This window comes from Miscanthus floridulus, chromosome 16, assembly GCF_019320115.1.
Source record: "Miscanthus floridulus cultivar M001 chromosome 16, ASM1932011v1, whole genome shotgun sequence".
Classification (NCBI taxonomy): domain Eukaryota; kingdom Viridiplantae; phylum Streptophyta; class Magnoliopsida; order Poales; family Poaceae; genus Miscanthus; species Miscanthus floridulus.
The window spans coordinates 74,124,416-74,135,220 of record NC_089595.1 but is presented as its reverse complement, the minus strand read 5'-3'; the positions used below and the strand labels follow the sequence as shown (position 1 = coordinate 74,135,220).

The window sequence follows — 10,805 nt, the reverse complement described above, 5'->3', positions numbered from 1 at the left end:
GAATATCAGAATATTTTTCAAATGAAGCTACTGTTCAATTATATTGTTGAGGCATTTAAGGCCCCTATGTTCTCCTCTTGGTTTATATAAGCTAGCTTATGGTCAAAGGTAGCATGTTTGTTTCGCTAAAATTTAGCCGTTGTTAATGCTGATTTGTTGTGAGAGGAAAACAATATTCCTTCAATAAAAAGTACTGCTAAAGTAGTGCTAAAAAACAGGACCAAAATGGTAAAATGTTAGATATAAAAATACACTGTTCAGATGTACTGAGTACGGAGTAAGTTTATTTCGTCTTGTTTTAGCATCTAGAGTGGTATTTTGCCATTTTGCCCTTAGGCTATACAGAGAGAAACCAACGGGCAACCACGAGCGACAGAATGCCTGAGCACATGGGTTCCAGGTTCCTGAATCCTGCATCCATTCCACTGTTAAAAAAAAAGAGCAAAAGGGAACGGTATCGAAAAATTAGCACGTCGCCAATGTTTATGCTTTATTGTCCTTTATTAACAGTTCTTTATTGTTGCGTCTTTTGTCTTTGTATCAGTATAACTGTTGGGGTTCACCGAACCCCCGTCTAACAATACAATCATGGCACAACCCACTTGTAAATTGTAATTGGCGTATCTTTTGCTGGAAGGATTATTAAACATGGCAGTCTAAAGCAACAGTGTTGCAACTGGTGACATCAGAGTTCACCTCACCCCTCGGTCATGGAACGAACCTTGCGTGCCCCTGCAACAATAATAATAATTCAAAAGCAAGAAACAAACAAACGATTAGTAGTTTCGCAAAATGAAAAAAAAAAAGCATTAAATTACATGTATGTCAGGATTGACAACACTAGGCAAGGGCGAGAAGTGATTACATCAACGAATGAACTCTCAAAACATTACTGAAAAAGTACAACATTACTTTGGGAATCAATTTCCTAAATAAGGACTGGCCAAATTTGAGATAGAAAAAAAGGCCCCGCAAAATTTCCTTCTTTCCTGTATAACTTTAGCATCTGAGAAACAAGATAAAATACAGACACAGCATTTTATATGGCAGCACAAAGGAAAAGTGTGTAACAAGCACCTTCCAGAAACATAGTTACACATCATCAAACTTATACAATATATTAGGATTTAAGTTATACCAAATTATAAAACAATGTATTATATATTAACATCTATAGTACCAAATAAATGCAATATGAAGACATGTTCCATGGTGGACTTAAAAGAACTAATTTGATGCTGTTGATTCTAGTGCATTCTTCTATGTGTGGTCGAAGTTAGAGAAGTTTGACTTAGTAAAACATTCATTTTAATGGAACGGGTGATGTTTGAGTCAAAACCAACATACTCAAGACTCAGAAAACATGGCCACACAGGAGCTCCATAACCTAACAGTCCTAGCTAAACACTTCTATAGTAGTGAACTAGGTTGCCAGTATCGGTCAACATATAAGAATGCATTCCTCTGACGCAAGAGTTGTGGAATATCGGGTACGATTATATCAGGAAACAAGATGTTCCACCTCTATTCTATTTTACTTGTTCTATTGAAATGGTCTTCAAAATTCTTTTTTTTGCACAAAAACGGTAGATATATCATGAGACATAAGCACATCAAATGAAAAATATACTAATATCATTTCTCAGTGATATATCAACACACTTCTACAGGTAAAACTTTGGCAAAATGCCAATTTGGAAAAGGTTATTCAAAAGATCATCCCATGTCCAAAATAATAATAAAACACCACAGAGAGTAGAAAGTATTATGCAGTAACCCTTGTACTTTAGTCATCCAGAAATGAATCATAGGTAAACAGTTTCTCTTTATTAGCCCAAACACCAGTAGCTAGATATTTCAAGGCAATGAAAAGAAATTAAGCAACATTCTAGGCCAAGACAACTTAAATGCGAATGAAAGACAGACAATCTCAACAAAATTCCAACAAGCAGTACAATCATCCAGAGAATTATATACAGAATCATTCACCACCTGTATAAATAACAGAAAAATAGCACAACTTTTACCCATACCCTCGCAGGAATTTCATAGGAATCATGTAGGAAAATTCTACAGGAATCAGTTCATTTTCACAGGAAAAACGTAGGAAACAGGAAAATTTTCCTTAATTCCAAAGGGGACATAAAAACACAACTTAAACAGTTAAAGGTGCAACTAAAGCATCCATGTTTCCCTATTGGTATCTAGAGGATTTTATAGTCTTATGGTTTGCTCAACAACAGTAAGAACATGCTAAAATTATGCCACAATGAACAAAATGTAAGAGATTGCTGAGATCAGGTCTAGAAAAGCTTTCTTGTGCTTGTCAGGTAAGTGATTGGTTCACAGGAACAGTTCAGTCATGCCAAATCAAATTTCCCAGTTAGATCACACACATCACTGATATCAAAGAGGCCTTGCAGACACAAACTATGAACGTCCAATAATTGAATCTGATGAGATGACAAAGTGTTTGATGGGATAAGTCTCTGTGTTGGCTGGTCTTTGTGAGGCTATAGCATATGGTCCTTGTGGCTGTATGGTGGTCTTGCTACACATCAAGGACATCATCCTTGACTGGCTAGGACAGCATTTTAGCATCTAGGACAGCATCTGTTTTAGGACAGCATATTAGCATCTAGCATCTTGGCATATGCTTGGCTGGCTAGCAGCCTATAAATATGTATTCCCAACCCCTCAGGTTGGCATGGCATTTATGTGAGAAATAAACCAGAAAATTGTCTCAACTCCTAGTGTCATCCTCTCTCGATGAGAGTAAGAATTCTGCTACTACCAAGAGTAAGAATTCAGCGACTAACAAGTGGTATCAGAGCCGTACTATCCTGTAGCCTGAGCATCTCCTGCTCATCTCCCTTCCCAGCCTCGCAACAGTCCCAGCTGGGAGCAGCAGCAGCTCCGGCAGCTCCTGCTCACTCCTCTCCCTCTGCGCAGACGAGCAGCTCGTCTGAAGCAGCCCTCTCCCCACGCAACAGCCCTCCGGTAGCGCGTTATGTCCGCAGGACAGTCTCAACGCTCGGTCGCCTCGAGCACGCGACGTCGGCAGGAGGCCGAACTTGCCGCGGCAGAGGAACACGAGCGAGCGACGGCGGCAAGGGCGTCGAAGCTGGCGGCGGCGGAGCTAGCAGCAGTCAGAGCGGAGGCGGAAGCGGCGGCGGCGGTGGATGCAGCGCGTGCGGCGGCAGCAGAGGTCGAGGTTCTGCGCGGCAGCATCAGCAGCTCCATTTCTGCTGACGACAGCGCCGACGCGGACCTCGAGCTGCTGGGGAGGGAGGCAGCGCGAGCGCGGGCGGCGCGGTGGGCAGCCGCGCATGCCCACAAGCGTGGCGGTAGCCCAGACAGGCGCGGACGTGCCGGCGACGCTCCTGGAGGAGGCGCGCACGGCGGTGGCGCTCCTGGAGGAGGCGCGCACGGCAACGGTGGCGGACAGGTCGATGGAGAGCGCGGCCTTCACAGGTAGCGTGGCTCTCTCCCCGGATAGGTACCGTGGCTACCACGGGCTCCAGGCTGTTGTCATGGATGTCGGCCCCGGCGGTGGGTGGCCTACCCTCACTAAGACCAACTACGTCGAGTGGGCTGTGGTGATGAGGGTAAAGCTCCAGGTGCGGCACATGTGGGAGGCAGTCCGGTACGGCGACGTCGACTACGACCGGGATCGACGGGCGTTGGATGCCCTCATCGCTGCAGTCCCGTCCGAGATGTAGTTCTCGCTTACCAACAAGCGGACTGCCAAGGAGGCTTGAGACGCCATTGCTGCGGCACGCATCGGCAGCAACCGCGCCCGCAAGTCCACACTGCAGGCACTTCACAAGGAGTGGGAGAACCTGGCCTTCAAGCCAGGTGAGGATGTTGATGACTTTGCTCTCCGTCTCAACACTGTTGCAGAAGATGGTGCAGTTCGGCGAGGAGAGAGCTGTCGAAAAGCTCTTCCGCTGCGTCCCCGAAAAGTACAAGCAGATGGCTCGCTCGATCGAGTCTCTGCTGGATCTCTCCACGATGTCGATCGAGGAGGTGATAGGTCGCCTCAAGGTCGTCGACAGCGATGAGCCACAGTCTCTCTCGGGGCCCATCACCACTGGCGGGAAGCTCCTTCTCACTCGGGAGCAGTGGGTTGCCTGCCAAGGTAACCGGAAGAAGGGGGAGCCTTCTTCCCCGACAGGCGGCCGCAAGCGTGGCAAGCCGCGCAGAGACGCCTAGGCCAGGGCACGAGGACGTGCCGAGGGTGATGCCCGCGGAGGTGCCCAGGGCGGCGCCGCCGGCAAGCACAAGCCGGCACGAGACGACACCTGCCGCAACTGCAGCCAGCTTGGCCATTGGGCCAAGGACTGTCGACAGCCACGACGCGGCTAGGCCCATGTCGCACAAGCGGAGGAGGAGGAGCCGGCTCTGTTCATGGCACATGCAAGCATCGAGCTGCCTCCAGCGGCACCGGCCGCAGCGGCTCTCCTCCACCTTGACAAGCCAAAAGCACACGCCCTCCTCGGCGACGGCTCCGGCAACGACAAGACTGACGGGTGGTGCCTCGACACCGGCGCCACCCATCACATGACTGGTCGACGGGAGTTCTTCACCGAGCTTGACTCTAGCGTCCGAGGCTCCGTCAAGTTTGGGGATGCCTCCGGCATAGAGATCAAGGGCATCGGCTCCGTCACCTTCACCGCCATGTCTGATGAGCACAGGCTGCTCACCGGAGTCTACTACATCCCCGCGTTGAGGAACTCTATCATCAGCTTGGGACAGCTGGATGAGAACGGTTCGCGCGTGGTGGTTGAGGATGGAGTCATGAGGATTTGGGATTGCCGTCGTCGCCTTCTTGCCAAGGTAACCACAAGCGCAAATCGACTCTACGTCCTTAACGTGCAGGTGGCACAACCCCTCTGTCTCGCTGCTCGTCGGGATGATGAGGCATGGCAGTGGCACGAGCGCTTCGGGCACCTTCACTTCGAGGCCCTGAAGCGGCTCAGTGCCACGGAGATGGTGCGAGGCCTGCCGTGCCTCGACCATGTGGAGCAGCTCTGCGACGTCTGCGTGTTGACGAAGCAGAGGCGACTCCCTTTTCCCCAGCGGGCGAGCTTTCGAGCCAAGGAGATGCTCGAGCTTGTGCACGGGGACTTGTGTGGCCCGGTGACACCGGCCACACCGGGAGGACGACGCTACTTCCTGCTGCTCGTCGACGACCTCTCCCGCTACATGTGGGTGATGGTCCTCGGCAACAAGGGACAGGCTGCGGACGCCATCAGGCGCGCGCAGGCTGCTGCGGAGGCGGAGTGCGGCCGCAAGCTGCGCGTGCTGCGCACCGACAACGGCGGCTGAATTCGCGTCGTACTGCGCTAATAAGGGCATTCAGCGCCACTACTCCGCGCCGTACAGCCCGCAGCAGAATGGCGTCGTCGAGAGACGCAACCAGACGGTTGTGGGGATGGCTCGGGCCCTTCTCAAGCAGAGGGGGATGCCGGTTGTCTTCTGGGGAGAGACGGTGGTGTCGGCCGTCTACATCCTCAACCGCTCGCCTACCAAGGCACTCGACGGCAGAACGTCATACGAGGCTTGGCATGGGCGCAAGCCGGCGGTCTCCCACTTGCGGGTCTTCGGCTGCCTCGCGTTCGCCAAGGAGCTTGGCCATATCAGTAAGCTCGACGACAGGAGCACTCTGGGAGTGTTCATCGGCTACGCGGATGGCTCAAAGGCCTACCGCATCCTCGACCCAAAGACATAGCGTGTGCGCACGGCGCGCGACATTGTGTTCAACGAAGGGCGAGGATGGGCGTGGGTCAAGGCGGTGGACAACGGCTCGGCTCCGACGTACGACGACTTCACTGTCGAGTACGTTCACTTCGAGGGAGCTGGGGGAGTAGGCAGCTCTTCTTCGACGAGCGCGTCTACCCCAGTCCCGCCTCCACCGACCCCGGCGCCTGCTACTTTGACAGCACCACGCTCTCCAGCTAGGACCTCGGCTGCGATGAGTTCTTCGCCGGCTCCACCACAGCCGGCACCGCCACGCACTAACACCGATAGGCACCTCTCCGGGCACGTCTACTCCAACATCAGCTCGTGTCGAGCACAGCCTGGTTGAGCTCGCTACTTCGCTCTCACAACGAGGAGCGCATCGACGCGTACCACGACGGCGAGCCGTTGCAGTACCGTATGATGGAGAACCTTCTCGGCGACCAGCCAGTGCCGGGACTGGCGCCTCACGACCTAGAGTAGTTGCACCTTGCGTCTGATGACGGCGAGCCTTGGTCGTTTGCTGAGGCCGAGAGACACGCGGCATGGCGCGCCGCGATGCAGTTGGAGATTGATGCGATTGAGAAGAACCGCACCTGGGAGCTTGCTGACCTTCCTCGTGGCCACCGCGCGATCACCCTTAAGTGGGTGTACAAACTGAAGAGGGATGAAGCCGGCGCCATCGTCAAGCACAAGGCTCGCTTGGTGGCACGAGGTTTCGTGCAGCAGGAGGGGGTCGACTTCGATGACGCCTTTGCTCCCGTGGCACGGATGGAGTCCGTGCGACTCCTTGCGCTAGCTGCCCAGAAGGGCTAGCGTGTTCATCACATGGACGTCAAGTCGGCGTTCCTTAATAGCGACTTGAAGGAGGAGGTCTACGTGCACCAGCCGCCGGGATTTGCGATCCTCGACAAGGAGGGCAAGGTGCTCCACCTGCGCAAGGCCCTCTATGGCTTGCGGTAGGCACCGAGGGCGTGGAATGCCAAGTTGGATTCCACACTAAAGGGGATGGGCTTCGAGCAAAGCCCGCACGAGGCGGCCATCTACCAACGGGGCAATGGAGGAAATGCTCTGCTGGTGGGTGTCTACGTCGACGACTTGGTGATCACCGGCACCAAGGATGCGAAGGTGGCGGCATTCAAGGAAGAGATGAAGGCCACCTTCCAGATGAGTGACCTGGGGCTTCTCTACTTCTACCTGGGAATCGAGATGCACCAGGATGACTCCGGGATCACGCTTCGACAGACCGCCTACGCCAAGCGCGTCGTTGAGCTAGCCGGGCTCACCGACTGCAACCCAGCTCTCACTCCGATGGAGGAGAGGCTGAAGTTGAGCCGCGACAGCACGACGGAGGAGGTGGACGCTATGCAGTACCGGCGTCTTGTGGAGAGCCTTCGCTACCTCACCCACACACGACCAGACTTGGCATTCTCCGTCGGCTACGTTAGTCGGTTCATGCAGCGACCAACGACGGAGCACCAGCAGGCTGTGAAGAGGATCGTCCGCTACGTTGCGGGGACTCTCGACCACGGCCTCTACTACCCTAGGTCCCCTGGGGCGGCACACTTCGTCGAGTACAGCGACAGCGACCACGCCGGCGACATCGACACCAGCAAGAGCATGAGCGGGATCCTCTTCCTCCTCGGCAAGTGCCTCGTGAGCTGGCAGTCGGTTAAGCAGCAGGTGGTGGCCCTGTCCAGCTGAGAGGCCGAGTACATAGCGGCCTCCACCGCTTCGACTCAGGCACTCTGGCTTGCTCGACTGCTTGGTGATCTCCTCGGCAGAAACACTAGAGCGGTGGAGCTCAGGATGGACAGCAAGTCCGCTCTGGCCCTGGCAAAGAACCCCGTTTTCCATGAACGGAATAAGCACATCCGGGTGAGGTACCACTTCATCCGAGGCTGTTTGGAGGAAGGGAGCATCAAGGCAAGCTATATCAACACTAAGGACCAACTTGCGGACCTACTTACCAAGCCTCTTGGGAGGATCAAGTTCCTTGAGCTCTGCTCCAGGACCGGGATGGTTAAACTTTTCCACAAGATGACGCACAAGACTTAGGGGGAGAATGATGGGATAAGTCTCTGTGTTGGCTGGTCTTTGTGGGGCTGCAGCATATGGTCCTTGTGGTTGCATGGTGGTCTTGCTGTCCATCAAGGATAGCATCCTTGACTGGCTAGGACAGCATCTTAGCATCTAAAACAGCATCTAGAACAGCATCTGTTTTAAGACAGCATATTAGCATCTAGCATCTTGGCATATGCTTAGCTGGCTAGCAGCCTATAAATGTGTCCCCAACCCCTCAGGTTGGCATGACATTTGTGTGAGAAATAAACTAGAAAATTGCCTCAACTCCTAGTGCCATCCTCTCTCAATGAGAGTAAGAATTCTGCTACTACCAAGAGTAAGAATTCAGCGACTAACAGTGTTCACGTCAAATCTTCAAACCCAGCAATTCAATGGTATCCATATCACACTACTGGCATCTCCTAGTACTCATTTCAGAAATTTCTAGACCTAGAAATGAAGATAATGGCATAATTCACAACCATATAGCACAATTCCATGCTACTCTCATGGCCCATAAATTTTCTCGTGTACAATAAAAAAAAAACTGAACCGTGACTAGGGGCTCTCAGTGGGTTTCAACTCTAGTCTACCCCAACTTGCTTGGGACTGACAGGCTTTATTGTTGTTGTTGTACAATACAAAAAAAAATTGCTCACTTCTAGGTAACTCACACCACCTCAAACATACTGTATTCCTGCTTATAACTTCTTCATATCCATAATCAAAAAATAAAATCAGCAGGTTGCAGAAGTTCTACATGTCATAAAGAACCAACTGAATTGCCATCAAGACTGTACTGACCCCGCCTTATGTTTCATATCAGCTAATAATCACATTAGACATCACCAAAGGTCATTTGTTATAAGAATGGCAACCCCTTTAAACTTAAAAAAAAAACATTCCGGTGGAACAAACAGTACGTTTACAATTAAAAAGGCCACTCCATGAGGCAAAACAACACCTACGAAAAGACCAGGTGCCTCGCAACATCATTGACATTGCCCACCTACTTAGAAAGGTAGTGAGATTTCTATGGCATGTCTCTGTCAAACAGGATTAGTCGCTTTTGACAACTTTTAGCATTCATTTGGTTCATTGCCTAACTTCTGGTAACAGCCCATTCACATCTGAAGACTAATTCATTTTCTTGCAAATTCATGACCAACAAGATGTTACAACATATAAGCTATAGTAAAAACAACTGAGAAAACCACGAAAGAACAGAAGTCCACTGAATTCAGAAAATGAAGCTGAGTGGAATAAAAATGCCATAACCATCACGAGGCAAACAAACAGGATAAAATCCAAGTATGCTTCCTAGGTGACTCAGAATTAGAGACAGGCCACACAGCACAGTTACCTATTTGCTTACAGAAATGAATTAACAGACCATGATGTATAACAAAGGGACCATGCTTTATAGTTTGCACATCTAGAATAACAGGGCACAATATCTCAAAATGCAGAGATGAAACAACGAGATTGATCTCACATAACTGACAGGACTGCACTGGACTAGGGAACGCCATGGGTAACTCACGTGTCAGAGAACAGTGAAATTCCGTTCATCCCATGAAAATAGTGCGACTAAGTTTAGCTGGTGGACTGAAGTAATAATAATCATGTAGAATCTGCAAATAAATGAAATATAGTCAACCATCACTCACTTCTTGTTGCGCCGCTTGCTCTTGGGGGCGCCCCATCCTTCGAGCTTAGCAACAGGGCAGCCACACCGGTTGCGGAAGAGCAGCACGGCTCGGCCGTTGGGCGGCGCCATCCGGCGGAGCTCGGCGCGAAGGCACTCGTAGTCCGGGTTGTTTCCGCCCTGGCCGCCCTTCCACGGCAGCGCCTCGATCTCGCGCCACATGGCCGCGTCGGGGCCGCCGACGGTGCTTCCGGCGCCTGCGCGCACGGCCTCCTCGGTCTGCAGCTGGACGTCGAACTCCAGCGCCTTCCGCAGGACGCGGCAGCGCGGGTTGCGGCAGAGGCGCCGCGGGAGGAGACGGCAGGAGAGGAACGCGGCGGCGGCGAGCACGGCCGCCGCGGCCGCGTAGGGCAGCGCGGCGGCGGCGTAGGCGAGCGCGGCAAGGGCGGGCGGCGTGGCGAGCAGCAGGGAGAGCGAGCGCGCGACGTGCGAGAGCGAGGAGGCGAGCAGGAAGGCGAGCGAGAAGAGCACGAGCAGCAGGATGAGGAGATCGAGCGTGGCCGACGACGGGGCGTGCCTGCACGTCGTGCAAGCCGGCGGCGACACGGAGACGTTGTTGTGGCCGCCGTGGTTGTGGTGGTGGTGGGCCCCGCCTCCGCAGCCGGCCGAGGAGCGGGAGGAGGACGCGGGTCGCATCGCCGCGGCGCCCGCGATGGGGGAGGAGGCGGGGGCGGGGCCGGCGGCAGAGCGGTGAGGGGAGACGAATGGCCGTAGCATGACGCGGCCGGCGTGGGGATTAATCGACGGATTTGGGCGAAATAAATCGGGATCGGATTCGTTGCGTGCCTTGTTTATTGTGGTTTTCTGCCTTGCGGTGCGGGGTTTTGCTGCTGCATTAGCGGGACGGCCGGTTGCGATTAGAATTAGCGCGTGATTCTAATCGCCTGCTCGGACTTTCCCCTTTTTTCCCTTCTTTTCCTTAATCGCGATTAGTCTACGGCATTAGCGGGACGGCCGGTTGCGATTGGGTCGGGTCGGGTCACGTCGGGGAGGAAGTTTGTGTCGAGCCGTCTAGTGGAGAGAGGGGTGGGTGGGTGGATCAGGATCCGTCACGCATCAAATCAACGGCAAAGGATGGCGGGGGCGCATTTTGTGTATTGAATGGCGTGCGCGGATTGACTTTGCTAGACGTGTCATTCCAAACCGAAGCAAACCAACCTTCTGATTTTTTTTTTTAAAAAAAAGATGTGGTCATTCAGAGCATGTGCCACCCACCAGATACAGTACATAGTAGAGACTCTACGTATTTGATTTAACACGCGTCTGATAAGTTGACAAGTTTGGTCGAATC

At 52.4% G+C, this 10,805-nt stretch overlaps 1 protein-coding gene across 1 annotated transcript; it reads right to left on the bottom strand.

Moving 5' to 3' along the window:
• Nucleotides 1-482: 482 nt before the first annotated feature.
• On the bottom strand, nt 483-10,291 carry LOC136513137 (uncharacterized protein At5g19025-like). The gene is made up of 2 exons (XM_066507127.1): nt 9,477-10,291; nt 483-732 (listed from the first exon to the last, which is right to left on the bottom strand). The coding sequence occupies exons 1-2, from the start codon at nt 10,229-10,231 to the stop codon at nt 693-695; spliced, it is 795 nt and encodes a 264-aa protein (XP_066363224.1). The 5' UTR covers nt 10,232-10,291; the 3' UTR covers nt 483-692.
• Between the last annotated feature and the right edge of the window lie 514 nt (nt 10,292-10,805).

Bases quoted from the DNA above. Each gene is read 5' to 3' on its own strand.
- LOC136513137 (XM_066507127.1), bottom strand. From the start codon at position 10,231: ATGCTACGGCCATTCGTCTCCCCTCACCGCTCTGCCGCCGGCCCCGCC. The intron at 733-9,476 runs GTGAGTGATGGT...TTATTGTTGCAG, and splicing joins AGCAAGCGGCGCAACAAGAA to GGGCACGCAAGGTTCGTTCC.